The 25,412-nt window shown below is 41.2% G+C and overlaps 1 protein-coding gene across 3 annotated transcripts in view; it reads right to left on the bottom strand.

The window, feature by feature from the left end:
• Window positions 1–25,412, bottom strand: part of FBLN2 (fibulin 2) — a 116,807-nt gene that overhangs the window by 34,171 nt on the left and 57,224 nt on the right. For all 3 annotated transcript variants that reach the window (XM_010718456.3, XM_010718454.3, XM_010718455.3), the window contains exon 3: window positions 723–834. In XM_010718456.3, coding sequence (XP_010716758.1) covers window positions 723–834 — 112 coding nt within the window. The remainder of the gene's footprint in view (window positions 1–722; window positions 835–25,412) is intronic.

Genomic DNA, 25,412 nt, shown 5'->3' with positions numbered 1-25,412 from the left:
TTGAATTAAAAAAAAAAAAAAAAAAAAAAGATTTTGCCAAACTTCTTTAATGCTGAGAACACTGGGATCACTCTTAGAGGAATCCACCTGCTTACGCTGGATCATTGGAGTCTTAGGTAGCTTTGCAGTCAGCTCTCCCTGAAGCATGTTTCAGTGGCAGGGGGAAGAACAAGAGATGGATGAACTGCAGCTAGTGTAATACATTGTTCACGTTACTTTGTACCCATCCTCCTTTTCTTAATGAGTTCAAACCTGGCACCATTGCTCAGACCAGGTGCTACTGATAGCAGCAGTGTTATCAATGGCTGAAGTAGCAACCATTCAAACTGGAAAGTAAACACACCATTTAAAGATACAGATAATCGCTGCCTTTAGCACTTGCCAAATGGAATACAAACACATTTAGATACTTTGCTCTTCTATTTATCTGCAACTCCACAGATGTGCATAGAACTTGGAAACAAAAATATGTGCTCTGCTTGCATGAGAGGAAGAAGAAACCTTATTAAAAGGCTTTTCCTCTGATTGGATTTTGAGGAAAGGAAGGAAGAAATCCTCCTATCTATTTTACCATGGTATGTTGCAGTCTATCAATAACTTACATCAAAAAAATAAAACAGTTCCCAGACTCTTGGACATTCCATTAACCAGACAACCATCTAATTTATTCCAAAAGGCTGCTCCCTATATCAGTACTACATGATTGGTTTTGACTTACGTACCTGCAAATATCACCATCTGCTCCACTGATAGGAGTTTCTGTGCACTCCCCGTTGTCTATCGCCCACTGCTGTCCAGCTCCACAGCAGCTCTCAATCAGTTCCTTTGTAGAACCTGTACAAAACATACACAGTGAATATTTGGTGTAGAATATATCGTGTTTGGCTCTGTTTTAAATAACAACTGGTCAGGATTTTTATACATTTTATTTGATCATACGCAAAATAATTTCTTTTTAAAATACCAAAGAATTATATGATATTAGCAAGGAAAGGAAACAGAGAGTTCTCAACAAGTGGCTGTCTGCTCACTGACTCCGTTTGAATCAACAGAATTTGGCCTTAATCAACCTTGGAGTATCCATGCTCAAGCCAAACTGTACTCAGCTGCGTTCTTAGAAGACAGAAATCCAAGTTATTTAAAATAGAAACTTGCATTCATTCTCAAGTGGAAGTGTATCATTAATACTACTTACACTAAAATCCACTGGACTGGATTTTAATCTTCAGTTTTACAACAGTGTAAGCTCCTCACTGCAGAAGTATAACTTGGCCAATGGCCCCTATCATAACGTAATTCTTAACATGCTGGAATTGTATGTATACTACTGCAAGAGATATTTTAGTAGTACGTGTTGTACTTAGTTATATATCATAGCTTGTAAATTCATTCTACTAGTGGCAGATATGGAATCACAGCCCTCTGCCCCAGAAACACGACGGATGACCAGAAGACAACATTGATACTAGCGGTACCTTGGTGGAATGATCACCTGCTCATGTCTTTCAGTGTAGCATTAGAGAAACAAGACAGAGTTTTAAATAGAAGAAAAGACATAACTGCCCTGTAGACAAGCCAATCTGATGCACTGAAAAATGTTGTTTGGCCAGCTCCAATCCAGAGCACATGGCCCTGCTTCCACCTACCAGATCCCAAACCTTGGGAGCAGTTATACACTGTTGGGTAAGAATACAGTTAAGTGATTCCTTTCAGAGACAGGAGCCGTGCTATAAATGCTTCAGGGCTGTGATTTCACAGTATTGATATGTGTCAGCACACATAATAAAGACAGTGCTTCAGACTAAGAGGCAGTGACACTGTGCTGACGAGTTGGAGCAGTGCCTGCTCCCTTCCATCTGAAGTGCTCCAATTCCCTTAAAATCCATTTATATGGAGATAAGGAACAATTTGTGCATGTTATTAATCCTCCCAGGCCTGTCTACAGCATGGATTGTTACCATGAAGAGGAATCAAGACAAAAGCACCCTGAAGCTGTGCCTCAAGTTGAGATGTAGATGTGTGGAACAACGTAATTCCAAGGTCGTCCCTCAGCCTCTTTTTAAGTAAACCTCTCCCAAATCAGTTCTGCCTACAGCGGTAGGGCAGGCCTCTTTCTCTACAAGGGTTTGTGGAAAAATGCCCCTGTTACAGACTGGCACTGCTGAAGATAATCTGCTCCCTGATCTACACCATCTACACTGATTTTTACACCAACAAAACTAAAGATTTGGAAAACAGTCTCAACTAGACTGTCCTTGCACTATGTTGATCTTATTAGGGAATTAGTGAACTGCATTCAGGCTCACAGAACACCTCTGCTGCTATCCATCCTAATAGAGAACTCTCTCCTCCCGCATTTATGTTAGATGGCAACCTCTTCAATAGGCCAGATTTCTTGAAGTTGAATCCTCTAGCTGAATCCTCTCTTTTGTCTGCATTTGGTATGTTGTATCAAACCATAAAAATATTTATATATATTTAAATGTAACACAACTATAAATGTTTGCTGAACGGTTACAATTCAAAACATCTGAGTATCCGTGATGCTCAGTTCAGAAAGAACAGACAGTCTACACTACCAGAACATTTCTGCTATCACATTCATAGAAGTTATTCCGTTTCAGACAACAACAGAACTTTATGTATAATCTTATAGAGTTAAATGGCCACTGGATATCAAGATCAAGGAGTTTAAATGATGTGTAGTGCTATCTTAAACGTTAAGAAATTTGGTACATCTGCAAATAATAGAAAATTCCTCAATGATAAACTATTCCTTTGTACTTGTTGCAGATAATTTAGGACACAGTATTACATTTTGGAAACTGTAAAGTTCTCAACACCAGCATGGCTTGCTTTAGAAGAAGCAACTAGAAAAATTAAATATATATTCAAAATATGATGCTTGCTATCACAACACATCTGTTCATGAGAAAACCATTTTAGAAAACTGTATCTAAAGGAAAAAAAAAAAAAGCACAGAAAAAAGAAAGAATGCCTGTTGTATTAGAGACTGAGATCTTGTGGGATAAAAATGAGCAAGTTGCATTTCCTTTGGCATGCTTTGATGCTCATGGCGTTCATTTTGCACACACTGTAGCTGTGCCATAACAGTCCTGAGCACAGTGGAGTGGAGCAGCTCTGAGCACTCCAGCTGCCAGATGGAGCTCGCTTGGGGATGGTCTTGCCATATGCCTGTGCCACAGCACAAAGGATGGGCAGGATGAGAGGAGTTCAGGGCTGAACCTGAGCTGCCTTGGAGGTGAGGGGGCTCTGCATGGCTGCTGCCTGGTGTTCTGCTTCTGCTGAGCAGTGGGGACCCAGAAACTCACTTCCAATAAGGAGCCCACTTGGGCTACCCACTTGGGGTAAAAATACTTCCATTTTTTAATTACAGTTTCCAGTGAGAAGGGAAGATAGTCCGTGGAAAATAACTTTTTGTCACTAACTCCAAAGGATGGAACAGCAGTAATCTCATGGCCCATAGCATCAAACACTGTGCCACCTATCGCCCAAACCTTCAGTGCCTTCGGTATGATTTGGCAGTGAATCAACCAACAGAGACTCCAGAAAAGCAGTTAATCAATTTTAACAATGGACAGAGGCAGGGCTGTGTTTCCAGAAAAAGAAACCATGCTTTCTGTGCCCACGAAATCCAATTTTGACATTCCATGTGTTTAAAAGGAGAAGTGAGGAGGCACAAAAAAATTCCTGTGCACAGATCCTGAGTCTTGAAGGGGAAATGAGGCTGCACCTCACATTTTTGTAAGTTTTACCTTGTTTTCTTGAAGTTTTAGGGGGAGAGGCAACCCAAAGCAGACTCAATGCTGTCCTTAAGAGTCTTGAAAGCTGTGTTACATGTAAGAGTTGCTATATGACACGAGAAGAATGATATCTGCATTCAGAGTAAGCAGAAAATACAGCTGGTACCAGATAATTACAGAACTTTATTACAGAACAGTTTTTCAACACAGTTTTAATTCAATCCTTGGTAGAAACACCATTAATTTTACCAAGTGTTGAAACACATTCATAGCTACAGTGTTGCTAGTTTAAGAACACAACAGAATTACTAATCTATATTGCACTATTCCACTTGATTTATAATTCAAATAAAAATGAGCTACTAATTCCTCATTTAAGATTCAATATCAGATTGCCTCATTGAAGTGCCATAATATTAAGCAGTCATATTTACAAAATATATTGCCTTTTGTTATGATCTTGTGAATAATTAAATCTAGAATGCAGTTACAGTAAAATGAACAAGCTATTGCATTTCATCTCAATCAAGAATTTAAAAAACTGAATAATTCATAAGAGGTCTTGCAGTCATTAGCATGGATTTATGAGATTTTGATTGTACATTAGAGAGAACAAATATACACAACTAGATACTCGCACAAGACTGAAGATCACAAACACTGGTTGGAAACTTTAAGCTGTGTGTATAACAGACTTTAAAATACCTAGAATTTTGATGGGATCTTTGTTTATTTGGGGCTTTCATGATTTAGAAGTAAATTTGCGTCTCTCATGGAAAGCAAACTCATTTGAGAAAACCATAATCCTAAATATTTGCTATACTGTGTGCATTTTCAGTACTTCATGAAGTCATTTAAGAAGATACCTCGTAACAGATAATTTACTATTTATGAATTTCTTCACTGGAAAAAAAAAAGAAAGTAATTTATTTCAGGCTGTACTGCAAGATGGCATCATGTCTCCTCGCTTGTTTTCAATTTACTAACTTATCTTCTACAATTATCATTCTACATCACTCTAAAGATATGAAACTAAAGCACATTTTGGCCTAATCTCAAAACACTGTGTATTGCCTTTTAGAGACATTTATAATTTAATGCAAATATTTACAGAAACGTTTCTCCCTCCAAAGAATTTTAACTCATCCATCTCTGTGCCTTAAAATGTCATGCTGTCCCAGCCCCAAGCCCCAACCTGATAAGCAGTGGGATGGCTTCCTACTGACCTGGGGTCACATTAAGGTTTTCCATACCCACGCAGCTTTTATGTGCTGCTTCCAAGGAAGCACATCTTCAATTCAGAAAAATCTGACATATGTACTTTTTTAAGAACTGAAGCTCAAACATTACACTGAGGAAAACACACAGTTAAAGGTAACTAGATTATATTTTCCCCACACAGTGAACCATAAATTTGTTAGAATAGTAAAGCAGACAAAAGAGATTTTCAAGAGACATTCCACACCAAATTTTATTCCCCAGTATTCACAAACTACGCTCCATGAATTGTGAAACATCAGCCAGCTGTATGGCTGATCAAGCAGGAAAAGAATATTTCAGCTTTTTTTTTTTTCCCAGAGCTTTTTGACATTAAATCAAAGTTTCACTGATTTCAGCTTCACCTGAATTTCCACTCAGAGCATTAACACAATTTAACACCTCTGATTTCTTCCATTCTCAGTGGGGTTTTGCAGAACATTTGCACCAATGAATAACTGCAGTCATGCAGATACCCATTCTTTCAGTAAATGCACAGACTCACTGACTGAGCTATTACTATATTCTTGTCCACCATTCCCCTGCTCAAAATGGTGCATTTTTTGTCTACCCAGCACAAGGCAGATGAACCTTAGGTCTTCTGCTTTTCCTCAGGGCAGATGAACCTTCATAGCTTTTCCTCACAATCACACCAACCAACTCATCCACCTCTCCACTCAAGAGCAGCACACACATTACATTTTGGCTATTAGCTTTAACATTACACAGATTTCATTCATTTAAAATAAGCAATGATTTCCTTCCCTATTAAAAATAACTATAGGAACCACAACACATTAAAGAGCTTTAAATGATAATTTTTGTCAACAGAGAGACCCAGATAAACATACATACTGCAGGAGCTTGGGTACATCCATTTGATCTAAGACACAGCTCAAGTTCAATGATAACATTGTTCACAAATAAAGATTTCCATTACATAAAGTCACTGCACTATGTTCCATGTGAAGCACAAATCACTGAGATGAGCAGCATTACAGAGGCTGAGCAACGTGTTGGGCCCTGACCCCAAGCAGCTCTCTCCCTAACACTGGCTTTAATTTATGCTGTTAATTGCTGGACTCAGGTACTCATGTGTGAAAGAGGCAACAATCACAACTGAGCTGAGCGCTTGTTCTTTTAATGAAGCATGCTGTTCAGCCGCTATAGCAGAGGAAAACAATATTCCTTAAAATTATAGTATTCACTTTTTTGGGAAAAATAAAAACAACAACAAAAAAGTAATCAGAAAACAAACAAGAAACAAATGAAATAAGGAAATTAGTTTGTGCACTAGGATTAATAACTAGGATGTAGAGCCTTCCAGAAAATAAGACACTCAAATTAGAACACATCTTCATTTTGAAGGACCTCATTGCTCATGCAGACGGGAAGCTGACAGCCGCAGCCTTAAGATGGAAAGAAACGTTGAAAAAGCAACTGTACAAGCTGCCCATCTGCAGACAGGGCATAAACCAGCCACAGCCACATCACCTGCAGCAGCCCAAAGGAACAGCCCAGCTGCTGGGTGCAGGCAGTCAGTGGGTCTGTCCAGTGATACCCATGACTTCCCCAGTGGCATGGCACAAAGGCTGGCTCCCGATTCACTGGAGTACAGCACCAGCATTTATTAACATCTTATTTGGTGTCAAAGCTCATCTGCTGGGATACATTGCCCCTAATCATTGTCACTCACCAGAAATGAGTGCAAAAGAACCAAAATGTCATTAGCTCAGAACAGGAGTGGTTTCCACCACCTTTACATCAGCACACGTGGCTGAGGAGGGGATCAAAGCACAGTGCTGCTTTTCCTGCCTAGCCAATGCTCAGGACTTGCTTCCCTCTTTGTTATTAACATTAAAAAGTGCTAAGACTTTTATAGCTTTATGTCTATCTTCCCTTTTAAAGGAGAGGATATCTATAGACCTGTATACACATATCACAAGAATTATTTGCTTGCACAGGAGAAATAAGGCATTGTATTTCCTTATCAAATAGTTTTCTGAGAACATAAAATCATATATTACAGCAAATAAAGAAGAACTTCAGACAATGATTAACTTCAAGCAGTTTTTGAAATACTGAAAAATACATGTTTGTAGTGGGTCTTTTATCCGCTCCAACTTCTTCCTCATTTAAAGGTTTAATAAATAAAAAAACATACTCTAGCTTTACCTCCTAATAGGTTGTCATTTCTTATCTTATCAATAGTTTGAGAGACTTTATTAAATTCCCTCATTGAATTTCACCATTTGGTTGTGTAGTTTAACATGTTTTTCTCTTGATTTATCTGAGACAGCTAAGAAGACATTTTAATGAGGAAAGGTAAAGTGGAGAAGAATATTTATCTTGGCAAAAATAGGGGAGGGAGGGAAGGGTGACAACACAGCCCTAAATCCAGCTGCTTTCACTTGAAACAGAACTACCACTTACATCATAAGGACTGGTTAAGCTTTCTTCAGGACCCATTCCCAGATACATTAGCATATGGGTCATTCTGTGCAGGTTACTGCAGGCTCCTCAAAGTAACTCAGTGTTCAGGAGCATACTTGACCCTAAATCTTACTGAAATGAAAGTTGCTCCTGAGTGTTTCCATGACCAAACCCTCAGTTAGCTCACTGCTGAGGAAGAGGTTTAACCCACCTGTGCTCATTAGGCTTTTAGGCTCCTCTCATTGCAAATAACGAATAAAGCAGATTGCAAGAAAAATATAGGCTGAGCTGAGTTCAACACACATCTCATGGCTTCAGTCCAGTTCCTAATCCTTCTCTCCTCTTTTCCATCATCCTCTTCCATTCCTACTGGGCTCAATTCGCCATGCCATCACCACAGTAATGTAAGGGTTGCCCACCACACTTGCTGCAACCTGCCTTCATTTTGAACTTCATGCAGCAAAGCATTTTTTCTGCCTTTTCCTACTTCCTTTTCAGTCACCTGTGTCTCTTTAGAAATCCTTCCCACCATCCACCCATGTTCCTGTTATATTGCCTTTACTCCTTGGGAGGCATCTGCTTTCCATTTCAATACGAAAATGCTCTGTTTCCTACATTATTCTTTTTTCATAAATTCCTTATGCTGGCTTGCTTGGCAAAATATGAAGAGTTGTGTCTGCCCAAAGGCACAATGAAAAACTGCATAAAACAAACTAAATGTTCTCATTTTACTATGCACTGTGCAATACAGACATACATCAACATAACCTCAGCCAGGATTGTTTGGCAGATTTTGTTCAAAGTGTGAATGAATAGCAACCTTATATTCCCTCTGGCTTTAGTTCTGGATAATCCTAGTAAGTCAAAACTTGCATTACCTGTGCCAGAGGTCAGATAATTTAGACTATGTTTGGTCTTTAATGTTTCCATGACAGCACCCTTTATTAGCTCCAGGTTGAAAGGAGGGAGGGGTCCCAAAAAACCTAGCTAAATACATTATTTAACCTTTCCTCATCAGCTAAAAACTTAAACAATTTCTTTCTGCCTTTAAAAATGTGACTTATTTGGATTTATCCTTCTGTCATTGAATTTAAAGTGCAGCAGCTCATACACAATCATCCTTCAATTAGCTACTAGAGTAACTCAAAGGAGGTATAATGTTTCTTGCCCTTCAGCATAGCCTTGGCTGTATTTACCTCCTCAACGTTTATTCCCCAGATATTGCACAGAGTGTATTTGTGCTGTCTGTTAGCTTTCAAAAGAGCTGGGGTTATGGAAAGCCTGGTTCTGATTATTCTTGCAATTCCTGTGTAGAGAATTTTATCTTGGGTAAAGAATGCTCTTTGCGTGCTCCTTTTTGTGGCTAGGTAGGCTCCTTCCTTCAAAGCTGCCATTTCCACCAGTCCTGCTTAAATTTAAAGTTAAAATTAAGAGGTGTAGGACTAATGATGTAGTCAGGGACAGACTGCCAGAGCACTTGGGAAACTTGGGTAGGATCACTCAATCTGCTGCAACTCAAGCATTAAGTAATGAAAGCACTTTCAAACGTGTTCTTAGTTACAGATTGACCTGAGGTTGTAATGGTAAATAAATTACAGAAAAAAAAATGCCCCCTTATTATTTCAAATTAAAAAAAAATTAAAAAGCAAACAAAAATAAAGAAGCAAATGGATGTGTATGTTAGGTTTTAATTTCAGGTTATGCACTCTCCTACTTGTGTGTTAAAATCATTTATTTCACCAAGCAACTGTTAAAACCCCCACACTGTGCTAGTAGGGACAGCCACCCATCAAGACACACTGATGTGTGAGAACGTAACAGTGAAAAAGGTCTGGGGCCTATGGACTGGGAACACTGGTCAAGGACAAACCAAACTACTTTGCTATTCTGGAGTTCTGCTCCCTAAAAGTGCCAGCAAAGCTTAATTGCGAAGAGCCAAGGCATAAGGGAACTCATTACGAAGAGTCACATGAGGCCAAACTTACAGTCACTCATCTTTCGTGATGCAGTTGTAGGCTGTCAGGTAGTTGTATACTGGAAAACAAATAAACACCACAAGCAGATAACCACTGCTCTATCTGCTTTGGTCAGTACACCTGCACACAGCACGGACTCTGAATACGCACTGAGCTGCATTGTAGGAGACCCTGTGCAGAAATTGTTCACCATAAGCACTCTTAGATTATTTTGTGGAAAAAAGGCCAGAATTTTCTCTCTTCACAACCAACTCACACGAAGAAGAAAAAAAAGTGAAGTCTATCATAGAAGCCATTCACTGTGAATTGAATGCTCATCTCTATTAAGAACCACACTGAAACAAACCGGAGAGATGCATTCACTGACTCATCACCAGCTGCTGGTGTCAGCTCATTTTCTCCGCTACATTTTTCAATACAACTTTGAAAGTAACTTAATAAAGTACATTAACAGCAGACACAGCAGGCCCAGCCAAGCAGCTTTGCACACCTTGAGAAGGTTAGAAATGGTGAGATTACATGCTTCAGGAGCCTGCCTGCTACCCGTGAAGCACATGCCCTCCATTTCTCTTTGAACATGGCTGAGGACTGCTCACCAAAAATTCAGAACGTAGGAGTAAGGAAACCATTGAGTTTCTAATTAGTCCATAGGGATCCTTAGACTGAGCAGAAGAGTCGTAGGACTCCAGCCTTCCTTATTTGGGTATCCTACTGTACTCCTTGCTAGTCCTTCTCAGGTTTATAATTATAAATTAGATTGTTTATTTATTTTATGGTGTTCTGAAGAGCTCTCTCATTTCCTTTGGCTTTTCTTTATGAAGTTCTGCAATCAGTGTTTGTGCAAGAATTTCAGCAATAATGATGGCAGCCCAGGGCATTTCCTGGATTAATGATGGGCTGGAAGAGCTGATGGCCCATGGTTCTGCCTTGATCCATTAACCCCAAGGAGGTTTAAATTCTCCAGGAAGCACTCTGTGCCAGAGCGGTTATTGCAATGGAAATTCAGCAGGATATTTTAGTCAACAACATAACAAACTTCCTTTTATCCACCACAAATGTAGGAGGAAATACTAATTTGGATGGGAGAATAATGATGTTTGGAATCTTTTAGGGGAATTCAGCAGCCACCAGCAGGAAGTGCATTGGTTAATTTCTCTTTTGCCATGCCATATGCATCAGATTTTTAGAAAATAAAGATTTGAAATTTTCAGATTGTAAATGAAGGACCTTGTTTGATATTGCTACTATGGTTTTACAGGGGAGGTACCACGTGACTCACTTTGCTCATCTCCAGGCTAAGCGATCTGCTCACCCTGTTGCAGAACTGTGTGTCCCCACTGGAGCCTTTGGCCACCACATACTGAAAGAAATGCAATGACACAGAGAGTTTAATTCTCTCTTGTCAAAAAGTAATGCCTCCCAGATCACACACAAAACTCACATTTTTGTTTCACCTCCATTTTGCTGATTAAAATGAGCAAGTCGTGCTTCTTTCTGCTCAGCAAGAAAAAAGATACCACTGTACATTTGCAAGGACTGTTCCTGAAGTCACCTTGAAATAAGATCACTATTACTGCAAGCTATGGCAAAGGTGGATGTTTTCACTTAACTCTATAGGGTTTTGACCAGCACCCAAGGCAGCCTACAAGACATATCTGATCTTTATTAAAAGGAGAGCACAAAGCCCTTCAATATGCAGAATAACTTATTAAGCATGCCTATTTTATAGCAAGTCCTTAGTTCCATGGCACTGATAAAGCTTACCCACATGGTGAATGAAGCCCTTTGCTGACTCAAGTCCTGTACAAGGCACAGTGGGAACAAGTATGACAGAGCTTCCTACAGGGAACATTCAACAAGTTAACATCTGTCTCCTTCAAAGCATGAAATAAACATAAGAATGCTGTGAATTGATTAGCATTTCATTAGCTGACAGCTTCTATCTGTCTCTCCAGAAACTATTTCTTCAACAGATTCAGCATTTTATGGATTCTGTGAGCTGTAGAGATAGCTGCCATGCTTTTCGTTCTCAAGATTTTACATGCACATGGATTTAAACAAGCACAAACACAGCTGGAAAGGCTCTAGCTTGGCCACACAGTCAGTACAGAGATAAGATCCCGGCCAGCCCAGCAGGGCTGGGTGCTGCAGCAGCACTGAGGCAGGCTCAGCACCCTGCACACAGCACCTGAGATGGCTGCAAGTTAACTCTCAGCTGGAACTGCATCTCCTGCAATGGACTCTGGCTACACTTCCTACTTGGAAACTACAGACTGCAGCCAATTTTAAAGGAATTTACATTCCTGAACATACTTTACTTTGGAACCAGAGATGAAGAGAGAGAAAAGGGACTGACTTGTGAAGAGCTCTGTGATTTGAATGTTTTGGAACATTTAGGAAAAGATGGCAAATTCTAATGAAGGGTGGAGGAGCCTCCTCACTTCTCCCACAAAGACTCTTCACAGTTACTGTGAGAGACACCCAAAACAGAGAGAGAAAGAGAATATTAAAGAGGCAGAACTTCATATACTGCTTCAGCTATATATTTCCAAAATACCAGGTTTGTTGCTTGTACACACAAAAGTAAAGAGTCAAGTGTTCATTTTCTTTCCTTTCTGATATTCAAACATGAGCTGGGAAAGCAACATCCATGTACGGACAGCAATAGTTCAGGGTGACAAAACAGAAGCTAGATAAGGGAGGAGATGATGGAGAACAGAAGTAGCTGAAAATCAGAGCAGGGGAGTAGTCTTAATGATCTGTTCAAATATCAAATTATAGCTGAATTATAACATTAGGATGGTTCAATTTTGAAAATTATTGTCCGTGTTTCTCATTCCAGTCAGCCTACTAATAGGTAGTAATTGTGTAGAGTCTTAGTTCTGTACCAGAGGCTGTTGGCTATACAATCTATACAAAGCACTTCTTGGTGATAGAAACCTCTTGGGGGAGCACGTAAGAAAGGAACTAAGTGTCTATATATTGAAAGCCAGAAAAGTCTGGATGTAGCTGCAAATGGAAAATAACTTGCTGAGTCATAACGCAAGAAACTGGGATCTGGGAAGGAGTTAAAACATCAGGCTCTTGGTGGCTGAGAGATAGTGGAGTACTACCAAATCATGCAAATCCACGTAGACAAGCACAATGCTGAGGAAGATAAGGATCTCTTATAATATTCTTTGAATTCTGGTTGTTGTTAGCTTAACAACTGTGATCCATTAGCTGAATTAGCCAACAGTTCCAAATGGGACATTGCTCATTTATAGACTCAGGCTGCAAGATGTTGATGCAGAGTCAAGCTTTGTAATGCTTGCACGTGTTTAAAATAAAAGATTTTCTCTCACCTCTCTAGAGTTCTCAGTGGCCAAATAATTTCTAAGGAAAATGAGTACAATCCTTACATCTTCACTTAGAAGCCTATTTTTTTCTGGATGAAGGAAAAATATACTCACAGCCCAATAAAACATAAGTAATATCTTCATGTAATCCCAGTAATTACTTCATACAAAGCTTCTTGTATGCTCAAGAGCTACAAGCACAATCACAGTAACCACTGACATCATTAAAAGCAAGTTACATAGACTGCCTTCACTCTAAAAGTGGCTCTGCAGTTTGAGCTTGGTCTCAAGTGTATGGTTACCACCTTGACTGTGTTTCAGTCATCCAGCTGCATTACCACCCTTGGAATCAAAGGGATGTATTTATAACCCGCACAGAGACCAAAAAGCACTGGGCAGGTATTTTCTTCAGTGCTTTTAGTTCCTGCATCAATACACTTCCTGAGAAACAGATTCTCTAGGCAAGGTCAGAGCACCAGAAGACAAGTGAAAGATAAACTCACCCCCTCCCATTCTTTTAATAGAACCAGGACAAGAAGAGAAACATCTTAGTGCCGAGTTCTCATATGCTGTCTAGGCACACTGGCTGTACTACTTATACACACTGACATCATTCTGTGTAAGGCACTATAACGCAGATTTTTAATTCTGTAGCTGACAACCTGATTTATTTTGTTAGTTATGTACATGAAGGTACTCAGCAAAAAATAGCTCTTTTACAAACTACCCCATAGAAGCAGTGCTCTACACATAATAGCAGGCTTCTCAGACACTTTTAAATGATGACTTCTCTCTGAGGTCTAATCTGCTTTTCCTTGCATTTGCCAATTACACCTTTATATGCTGTGTCTGCAGTCTCAAATGGATGTGAAATAAAGCTTAAAAGCCAAATACAACACTACAGAGCATCGAAAGGAAATCCATAGCACTCAGGAAGGTACCAGCAGCATCCCCTCATGTTCTCTCCCTAATTTTCCTCAGCAAATGCAACTTCACTCCAACTTCTCATCCTCAGAAAGGCCTATGAGGATCCAAGCAGCACACCCTGCACATCCCAGAGGGGATCCTGGTGGCGGGAAAGGAGGTGAGGTCCTGTGGCAAGAACTCTCCTCACCTTCAGAAGGCCCCAACTCACATTAAAACCAAGTAAATCAGTAAGCCCAATACCTGACTAACTTGTGTAAGCAGAAATCCTCTCATACAGAGCTCAGCAGGGAGCACAGTGGGAGCAACGTGGCACAGAGCAGGATGGGACAGCACGTTCTTGTCAGTGGCTGGGCACCAGCCAGATCCCTCCCCTAGCAAGGAATGTATCTTTCTTCATCAAGGGAGAGGTTCAGCTTTGAACCTGCTGCTTCTCCCAGCCAACAAGCGCTCTTTGTTAGCTGCCAGCTGTTTTCTAATCACTGGGAGACATTGGCTTGCACGTATTACAAGCACCAAGCAGGGCTGAGAGATGGTGAATTATACCCCCAACCATGCAGTTGGAAAATTCAGACTTCTGGTGTGGATTTGCCATTGTGGGTAAACCTGCCACAAAGAGGTGTGGAAGGAAGATGGGGTATATATGCCTACAGCAGAGCATTAGCACACATCTTTACAGTGCATGCAAACCAGGAAAAAGAAATAAATAAAAACCAGAAGTCATTATTACATCAGAGACGTGAAGCTTATAAAAAACTGAAGACAAGTGTACCTGTATCTGTTTCCAACAAAGGAGCACTCTGGGAGGTCATGACCCAACTAGCCCAAGCTGCATTCTGTTTCAAAGCATTCTCCAGTCCTTTCCTCAGACGAGACAAAAAGCTTTCTGAGGCCTAACACCGTCCTTGTGACTGATGTGCAGTCTGAGAGCACAGTTGAAGGGCATTCTGTAGGGACAGCACAGCCAAAGGCAGGAGCTGCCATGCTGGGGGGAGCCCCGAAGCTCCAGGACAAGCACCCGCACTGAGCCACACACCCTTCAGCAAGGTTAGGACCACCAGCAGAGTTTATTGGCAAGGCTGCTTTCAGGGAGGCGTTGTTTGTTTTAAAATTCAAGTGAAATGCATTGCAACTACATTGTAATGAAAGATGGGCTATAGGGCAAAAGGCAGGAAGAAAGCTCTTGGGAACGTCAGTTTTCTAGGCAGTTTGTTACAAATTCAGCTTTTGTCAACAGAAGAGCACCATCCACATGTTGCAGGTTAGGTGTGCTCTCTCCAACCTTCTTGCCTCATCCACATTATACTTGCAAAGCAGTGATGTGCAGGCAGCTGTGACCAGGAGCTGAGTGCCACTTCCATGGCACGGTACCAAGCAGATAAGAGCACTGGCAGCCCAGCTGCAGAAGCAGACACAAGTAACTACAGCACCAGTCCCCTACAACACTAAGTGATGCCATCTGAGCCCAGCTGGTTTCCTTTGGCGCTTACCCTGGAAGGTTTCTACCTTTCACTACTGGTATTCATCTCTGAGTTCCTCAGTCTTCTCCCTTTGCTGACTGCACACATACTTCCTATTTCCTCTTTCCTTATTTCCCTGAAAATGCTATCACTTTTCCTGTGTCTTTTTGGAAACACTACAACAACAGAAAATAAAATAAAATCGCCCCCCTTCTATGTCAGGACCCCAAAGAAATAACCACCTAGCAAACCCTCAGTTACTGACATTATGTTGATGGTGCACCACGCTGCTTACAGGATCCATCTGCTCCCCTCAGCTCTTAGTCACTCTTAAACCTTTTTGCACATTCACTCCCTGACTCAGCAAAGCTGCCGATTGCAGTCAGGGCTTCCAGTGCTTGGAGTGGTCAAAGTGCTCTCAGCCCTGAGCTCATTTCCAGCAGGCAAGGAGAGCCTGGGAAGAGGCAATCCATCACACTGCAGGCAGTACCAGCATGCCCTGTGTCCCTCTGCACCAACCAATGGATGAAATGAAAGCGATATGATGCTTACATTGAATTCATACAATTGGAAAAGATTATATTCAGGTGCAGCAGTTCACTGATTTAATACGACTTTTAATCTCCACAGTGTGCACATGAACTGACTGGCACTATAACTGACTGAATAACATTTCAAGAAGCTGAAAGAACATGGAAAAGTGAGTTAACAGCTTTCATGCATTCATAACGATTTTAAGATTACTTACATTTGCAGCATATGAAGTATAAAGCAAAACCATCTGACATGGCATGACAATTTGTTATTTAAGGCTAATTACTTTCCCACACCATCATCTGTTAAACTAATAATTAGTGCAACTCTATGCACTCAATTTGCAGATTATAGTTATCCAGAGGAAGCAATCTTCAACACTGAAAGAAGTGAAAAGAAGCCTTCTGAATACAATTTTGCTTTCTACCTTCTCTTCCTCTGTAAAATCTCTCCCATGTTACAGTTGCTGAATTGCCTAGAATTAGGGAAACTTTTGTCTCACAGCTTCCCAAGGCTTTGTGTCAATTTGCATCTAAGACAAAAAGTTGGATGACATCAGCTGTCACTGAGAATCAGTGATTAAAAAAAGATTTACAAACATCTGTACAATGAGATTGGCACATAAAGCAAGCAAGCAAGCAAACAAACAAAAAACAAAAACCGCAAACGAGAACAATGCATTGGCACGTAAACCCAAAAGATTACATTAATCCCCAACATCTGGCTTCAAACAGTCTCAGCCCAAGAGCAGCAAGAGCCCAAATTGCCCAATTCTCTGCCAACAACTTACAGATACAACTCGAACAGTAACACTGCCGGCAGGTAAGACTTTCTAAATGTTATTTCCATGGAATAGTTCCAAAACACTTCATGTTTAAGAAGTCAATTAAATTTGATATGTTTTCTTGACATCCAGTGATATTTGCTAAAAAGAAAGACTTAACATTTTTAACTCTTGAGGTAATATTTTCACAATCCAGGCCAACGTAAGAAAAGAAGTTATAAGCTGAGTTTGTGAACCATATTGCCAGCACCATCCACTCAACTGTTGCAGGAATGCAAGTGACCCAAAACCTGACAAGGCTATACCTGCAATCAGCAATTTAAAAAGTGATTCCTGATTATAACTACAATCATAACCCAGCAAATGTTCCTACTGCAACATGTCCACGTCCTCAGCAACTATTTGTATTTAACTTCTAAGGTCGGCCTGACCTGACACCAACTAGAATGACTTCCAGCTGAGGATGCTTTCCCTTCAATAAAGCCATAAATTTGAATCCTATCAGTCTAACTCACAATAACCTCTCTTTCTCCATAATCTTGAAAATCTTCCCAATGCCTTAAGAATGGCTTTGCTTGCTAAAATGAGGCATTGCTCCCATTCATGAAGTTGTTTGTAGCATGGTTGAGATAATCTTCATTTTATCTTCATTGCTCACGACTCTTTTCTTCCTTTGTTACCTCAGTGAAACAAATAGGTCCATCACACATCACCTTTACAGAATGTTCTTGGGTTTTTTTAGGTGTAGAATTCCAGCTAACATGCAGTTTTATTTTTGTTTTGTTTTTACCATTTTAAGAAGATATTTTTCTCTTAATAGTGGCAGTCTCCACTTTCCAATGCAAATCCCCCTCCTACCGTCCCTCTCTCATAAAGAAAAGATTATCTAACTTTTTTTTTTTAATGAAAAAACCACATTCATTTTCTTTTTATAACTGGCAGAGTTTAAGGAAACTACATTAGAGGAATCATGATAAAAGATAACGCAGTGAGCGAGGTTAATATCTCCCAGTTCTCCTGGCAACAGCTCCTCTAAAAAGACTCCTCTAACAAGAAGGCAAAACATTTAAACCAAGCTCCTGCTCCATGTCACTTTCCCAAGTGAAGGCTGCCAGCTCTCATGCCAAAGCTTTCACTGGTGCCAAGTCATTTTGACTGCCAAACCAATGGGAGAGGAGGTGCAGCATGGCTGCTACCTGCAAGGTGCCAGCAAATTCCCTCAAGTCAGATGAACGGTCAAAACACCTGGGTGCTGGGATGACCCCACGGCAGTGAGGGGAGCTCCAGGCACTGCTCATGTGAGCCAGGGCCCACTGCTGGTGCCTAGTGGCAGCCCCAGTGGTAGAGCCCAGGGCTGCAGCTCTGCCTGGAGCAGCCTACATCACTTCTTCCTCTGGGAAGAAGCCAGTAGATCGTCCTCTCCAGGCAAAATTTATCCTTTGAGTAATCCCCACCTCTGCTAACACTGAGAAGTTCATGCAAACTGTGTGCATTGTTCACTTGATTTACTATATCTATGCAATGTGCTCCCAACTCCTCCAGGCAGACTTGGCTCGACTAGCTCTGGCTCACAGGTATGGCATTATAGTAGTAATGATTTACTTACATAGAAGAGAAACAAGTTGCATAGTTGCGATTTTATTTCAGCTGGCAAAGAAAACCCAAACAAAACAACAAGACCAGCCATATGTCTCATTAGATCTCGTGTATGGCACTTTCTACAGCTTAATCTGATAGCTTAAAAAAAATCAGAGGGGCGTAGATCTGCAGTGTCTTATAGTACATAGCTTTTGAATAACACTGCCAACATTTGTATTTGTGAATAAGCCATGGACTATAGACTAAGCTGAAAATCATCTCTGGAAGACTTCTTTTGAAATATCTACCCTCCCAAAACTCTGCTTGCACAACCAGTACTTTGGACAACTAAGACTATATTTAAGTGAAGGAATAAATGTTGATATTTTTTAAAAGGGTAGACCTACATCTTCTTACACAAATAGTTCTCAGTGCAGAAACTGCAAGAGAAAAACGCCTGTAAGATTCTTCCTCCAACAGAGGCGTCTCAGAGCTCTGGAGGAAGATGTGTTTGGGCTGAGCTGGTTGGGCTGACGGAATGGGGCCATCCTCTCACTGGTTCTGCAGAACCCACAGGTGTCTGGTGCTGATTTCCTGCTTAGGGAGCTCAGGTACCCCATCCCCAGGTGTTGCCTCTACCTCACTTCTCTTTCTTCCTTCCTTCTTCCCTCCCTCCATCCCTCCCTTTATTCCTTCCTTCCAGAAAACTTGAGCTGAAATATGAACTGTGGGAGCATTATGTAAGTCTATTAGTTAACTAAAACTATTTTTATTCCCCCCTCGCACACACAGAGTTTTGCTCATCCTGTTCCAATCACAGCAATCCTGATCACATAGGATCATAAGGCACAAAAATAATGTAAATTCAGAGTGGGGAACCACTCACAGTTCATTCTAGCAATTCTGCTTCCTTACAGTATCAAATCTACAGTAAAAGAAATGCCTCTAAAACAAACAAGAAAGTTTCTTCCTCTTCTGTTAGCTAATAGGGATATTTAAAATTAACTCCTTTAAAATCGAAGAAGCTGCCACAGCTGCCTGCTACCTTGCCTAGAGATAACAAACCCATTACATCTATAAAAACACAGACATGAAGTGACAGACTGAAGTTTTGGAGCGATACAGAAATGCACTCATCTGCTCATTAAAAGACAATTCAGAAATAAATTTCTCATCTTGTTGAATCAAATTACTAGCAAACAGTCGTTAATGCCACTAAATAAATCTTGCAGCTTCAGACTCTTTAATTTCTTGATTGCATATGTAATACATACCAGGAGCTTGAGGTAATGCAATAAGCAAGAGGACTGAATCATTTTTTGGCTATATAAAGAGGAGATAATTTAAAAACGTACGTAATTTTAACAGACTGACAGCTGAGGTAACCACCTCAAGTGACAGATATATCTCAGAACTGTCTGAGGCATGGCACTATGCCATGGCTCCTCATTCACGGAGGGAGTGCTGTTATCAGCATGCAACTTTACTACTCGGACTTCTCCTCAGTACGGAAATAAAACCTTTACCCAAACACAACGTATGAAGCTTAAATACCTGCCAACAATATGAGGAGTGGGAAAGACAATTAAAACTAAAAATCTTCCATAGAGAATCACACAAATATGCAGCCCAGGAGTCACGTTGCCATACAACTAATCACAGCACAACTCTAAGGAGCTGTGGACCAATTCGGAGTGCTTAGCTCAAACAGTGAGGGCTCTACAAACCAAAATATTCATGGCACTGCACTGTGTTAGACATCAAATTCCATCAGAGGCTGAGAGTGATGAGCTACCAACAGGACTCCTGGCAAAAAATCTGTTGGCATTTCACAATCAAACATTAATCATAGCATTAAACCTCAAGAAGAGCACCCTTCCAGCTAACTCTCACATGTATTGTGCCCTTAAGACACCTGTGCATCATGCCTTCAGCCCCAGGGGCACGTGAGGGTTACATGAGGCTGTGCTGCACAACAGATTCAAGATGTGAAAACACAAAATGTGAATTTTTAACTCACAACCTTTCTTAAAACTTGATTTAAATTTGAAAGTGCAGCCAGAGCTGCCAGTCACTTGTATGCTAGAAGGAGAATGAAGTCTTTAGCAAGGCATACATTCTCACAGCACAATAGTTTTGAGAGAGAAGATAATGATAAAGAAGCTGACTCAGATTGGGAACAGACATCTTGAGAGCATCTGCAAAGGAGAATGGTCGAGATCTCCGCTGTGATGAGTCACCAGAGAGATGCAGGAAATAAGGATCACTCAAAACAGGAACAATTATCACAGCAACATAATGTTGCTTAATGGGAAATTAATGTTTTATTCAAGTGATGTTTGCTAGATGCAATTCCTTGTATCCAGGCACGTATAGAACTCCAGCTCCACCTTTTAAGCTTTGATCTGAGTTTCTGCTCCATTTTGGTCTCCCAGAATTGCACAGACAACAGACTGGAGGAAAGCTGCACAAAATAAATTGAATGTATCATACACAATGTATATAGTTTGGCTGAGGGTTTGTTGTTTTCTGTTCTGTTTTGCTTTTTTAAAATACATAAATAAAAGCTCTTTAGAAGCAAACATGTATGTTATAAATGATAAAAAAGAAGTGCTATAAAGTCTTCCATAGAGTTTGAGAAAGACCAACCCACAAAGAACACTCAGCTCCAGCCTTACCCACAAATGTAAACAGTTCAAGGGGGTTGGTTGTTGCCCACAGCCTGCAAGTAATTAAGCACTAATTCTCTACCACCTACTAAGCAAGAAATTTGAGAGGAAATATGACACAATGTTAAGCATGCACTTTTCAGGCCAGGCTCAGCTGATGTCTTCTGTACATCTCCAGCTTCTTCACTGGAATGGTACTGCTTTGCCCTCCCATCTGAAAATGAACAGATGGAACTAGAAATTTCCAAAAGCAGAACCACAGACTTTTATCTCAAAGTGAGAGATTTCCAGTGCAAACTGTGCGAAGTTGTCCTGGTAATTCCAGTGCCACCCACAGAGCAGAAGGATAGGAGGAAACACTTCCATTCCCTCGAGCGGGACTCATTTGCAATAGCCAAATCCTTGAAAAGACCTTCATCTCATTTCACCAAAACACGTTTGTGTTTCCACTTTACTTGCAGATTCTTTTTCACTGAAAGAAGATAAAAGGCTTAGAGGCCTTATCTGTAATTAGACACACATTTGCCACACATTCCTGGGACAAATACACTGAATTTACCTTAATGGGATGCTTTTATCTATCTGAACTACTTTAAATTTGCTGCTGCTTTGTTGCACAGTAACATCTGCAAAATAAAAATCATTCACAGCAGAGCAGCATTATGGCATTTTTTCTGAGCTTTCCAGACCTCCTGGGGCAAGAAAAAAAGAGGAAAACGTTTGAAGCTTGAAGGATCTTTCCCTTTGCAACGACTCCAGGCCCCATGTGAACCCATGCTGGAGCTGCTCGGTGACGTCAAGCACACCCGCGTGCTCTGAATCACCGACTGCAGCAGCGCGAGCTTCGGCGTGACTCCTCAAACCCACTCAGGTTTCATCACTCAGGTCCAAGTTTTGCTTTGGCGGACAGACTATAAGCTTAGTCCAGACCTCTATTTTCAATTTAGACTGGTAACCATGGCAACTATGATACTATTTTAAACCATTCCTATTTAGCCGCCTCTGGGTTGAATGTAAAATAGAAAAACGACCAAGCCCACCCTGTCACCCACCCCCCTCTGACAGCTCATTGTGTGTGACAACATAGGACACACCTGCCTGCTGATTTACTTACTTCAAATTTCGACAGCACTCTGTTTACCCTCTTTTGTGGATCTGAGCAAAAGAAATGCCTTAATTTGGCTTTCACGCTCCCATTTGCCTGGCTCCTCTGCAGGTGTTCTTTGCCACAGCAAAGAACGTGCTCCTCAGCTTGAGGATAACCAGGTGCACCACTGAGGTCCCTCACAAAGGCAGTTTCCCTCCACTCCCAGCCACCACACCATGCCTGGGACACCCCAGGTGTGCAGCTTTATGCTGGAGTAGAGGATGGTGTTAATTTGTCTCCTCTACATGTAGGGCACAATGCTTGATAAGCAACTCAGTCATATGCTAGAGTTTCACTTTGTCCTTGTTCTATGCAATACTTGCTACGAAAGGCAGAAGTTTGTTAAATCCATCAGTTTGCGTAACTGGCAGTTAGGGAAGAAAAATCCAGGCAAGAACAAGCTGTGAGCAATGGTGCCCTGAAACACAGTGCCAGGTGAAGCCTGTTTACATAGTCACTGCTGTTAGCAAGCTGCAGTTAGAAACGCAGAGCCCCACACATGTTGATTTTGCAAACCAGGACCTATTTTGCATTACTGTGAGGATTTTCTGAATCTCTGGGCTCAAAAGTTACAGAACGAACAGCTTCCTGCATCCCTAGGGATGCCTCATGCTATGGCCCAACCTCCAGTTGCCAAACCTATGGGGACCTCAGCAACACTACACTTTTTCGGAGCAAGACTGGATTTTCCATGTGTTTATATCTTAAGTCTTTTCCTTCAGCTGGCAAGCATTCCTGCGGCACCGTGCAAACCCATGGGTAACGTTGCCAGTTAAACACTGCTGCTTACAAAACGCTGACTCTCAGTTACATAAATGGTGGCAGTGGCCACCACCACCACAGAGCTGACCTCTCCATTTGGGACAGCCTGACACAGGCAACATGCTTGGAAGTGCTTCAGTGTCAGGAAGAGAGGGATTTGGTTTTGGTTTGTTTTTGTTTCTAAAGCGTGTACAAGGGACTAAAAGTTGCTCAGTGGTTTGAAAGTCAGTAACTAAGACTTTCTACCCGGGAATAAGAAAAGAAGGCAAGCAAAACAAGGACATTTTCCAGCCTTATCTAAAGCTCCCCAACACACAGCTGGAAGTCACAGCACCATTCTAAAAGCATTTGACACCCAACATGTGCCATCCATACACCAGCACTGGCTGCATTTGCACATTCATCCCACATGTTGTGTAACTTCTGGAATGAACACCAGTTTGAAATTCTAGGCTCCAGCTCAGCCTGCATCCCTCTGCATGCAGGTACAGCTGTGACTCCTCTCTTACTGGTTGCACACACAGTACCAGCCCAGAGCTGCTTGCAGGAGCCTGCATGCTGTATCTTCTCCTAATTAGATCAAGATACAGCACAGATAAAGCCTCAACTTCACCCTTTCAGTCCCATGTGAGACAATGCTGATAAACCTGCTCTGTGTCACTAGCTCTGCCAGAAGGAAGGGCATGAGAGCAGATAATCTGCTTTCCATTCTTGGGAGAATGGCAACATGTACCCACAGCACTGAGCATACCACAGGCTACAATGCCAGAGATATCAGTGCTCTTTACTCCATGGCTAACTGGCATTTTCCTTGCACTGCAGCTACACTCTATCCCTTGTATTCATCATCAGCTTTGGCAGTTTCCAGGTTCTGATGACTCTGGAGCAGATTCAAGCAGCCAAAGAAAACCTCAGCAAGGTGGCAGCAAACAGCCAGCCAAAACAAACAAGTTAGGTCTAGAAAGCCTCTCCACTTCATCTCTGAGAATAGATTCAAGCACCACTTCAGCACAGTGGCCCTCTGGCCTTCCAGGATATGGGCTAATTCCTTTATTTTGCAGCATATATATTTTTTTCTTTCTTGGCATTAAAGGATATAAAATATGAAAGTGCTGTGAAGGTATCTGCACTAGTACAAATGCCTACTTGTGTTGCAATTGCACCAAAGTAGGGCAAGATCTGCTCCAGGAACAACAGTATTCCGACTTAGTATGAAGGCAGTACACAAGGATGCTAATATATTTATGAGATAACACAAGTACTCTAGGCTTACCGAGTATAATAATGAATTAGTCTCTCTCTGAATGGAAAAACAGAGCTACAGTCATCTGAAAAACTGACTTTAATCCATATGCTTGTGGTCAGGCGCATGATTAACTCCATGGGGGAACATGGGCTTTTCCACACCAGACATAAAACAAAGCAGTGTGAACATCAGTTCTGTTGCACCAGCATGGATGGGAGAAGTCTATTCATCCATCAACACCAGCACGTTTTTTCCTAAAGGAACTGGGTTTGCAGTGCCAGATGAGAGGCACTGAACCCCTCCTGCCTGCCATACATAAGGTGGCTCGCTCGTGACGTTGTGCTGTGTGCTCTCAATGCTATTGACTGCATCTCCATAAACATCCATTACCCAGACATTCAATTTGGGGAATTTACAAACAAAAAGACAAATGGCTCTAATAATGTATTTGTATAATGATCATACATTTCACGAGGTATTTGCTTGCTATAAATTAACTGTAAGATCTGGGAGAGGAATTTGAGCCTGACAGGAAATATAACAGACAGAAACAAATAAGGGTTTTTTCCTGCAAAGAAAGCCTTGTGAAGTGAGAGCAGCTCACTTCACCAATGCACACTGTGAAATGTAAGGAGGTCTTCTTTAAAGCGGGTACTTTGTTTCTAGGATTTCTAATGGTTAATAGTTGCCCTTTACTATTTCACAGTATTATAGGAAGAAGTAATACAGCTGAAATAAGTATCTACCTTACTGGAAGTAATGGGGTTAATATGGCACTGACAGAACAGGATTTGACCTTCAAAGTCTTATTTCAAGAAATGTTACTGACTCCATTTAGAAGCTGAATGGATAAACTCCCTGAAATAGCAGGGTCAGATTTCAAGACTGCATAAAGCTGCTTCACCATACTACAAAGGGACTTCAGTGTTACCTAATAAAGGTCAGATCTCATAGCCTGTAGTGGTGCAGACAAGCAGCAGTGCAGGTGAAGCATCCCACCATCCTGCTGCAGATGAGCAGCGTGCCCCGCCAGGCTGTGCTGGCATGCAGGGAGGTCGGCACTCACCCAAGTGAGAACAGCAACACAGTGCTGAAGGTTAAAGGTGGATCAGTTTCTGCACCAAAGTGTTTAGTTCATTTAACCTTCATATTTGAGTGTGAGAATAAATAGTAAACTTAACCTAGCATCTGCTGCACCATACCAGAATTTTTCAGGATACCAAACTATTCACACTGAAAGGCAAATATTGGTTGACTCTAAAAGCTTCCACTGACTTGAACTGGTTAGTTATATCCATCAGAAACAACAAAGAAACAAGTTGTGTAACTCTTTTTCATCTAGATTGGTCAACTTTCACCTAATGCCAATGTGTGGGAGCTTCTGCCTGTCCCACAGTGGATTCCAGGCACGCTGCAGCACAAGCCCTCTCCTGTTGTGCCTGGGGCCAAGCACAAAGGAGAAGGGGTACAGGCAGTCCTGAGAGCAGTGCTGCCCAGTGCCATATCTGGGCAAGGCACAACTCTGTATTTGAAGAATATA

Source organism: Meleagris gallopavo, chromosome 14, assembly GCF_000146605.3.
Source record: "Meleagris gallopavo isolate NT-WF06-2002-E0010 breed Aviagen turkey brand Nicholas breeding stock chromosome 14, Turkey_5.1, whole genome shotgun sequence".
NCBI classification, from domain to species: Eukaryota; Metazoa; Chordata; class Aves; order Galliformes; family Phasianidae; genus Meleagris; species Meleagris gallopavo.
Note: the sequence above shows the minus strand (reverse complement) of the source record. Positions and strands in the feature narration are given on the sequence as shown.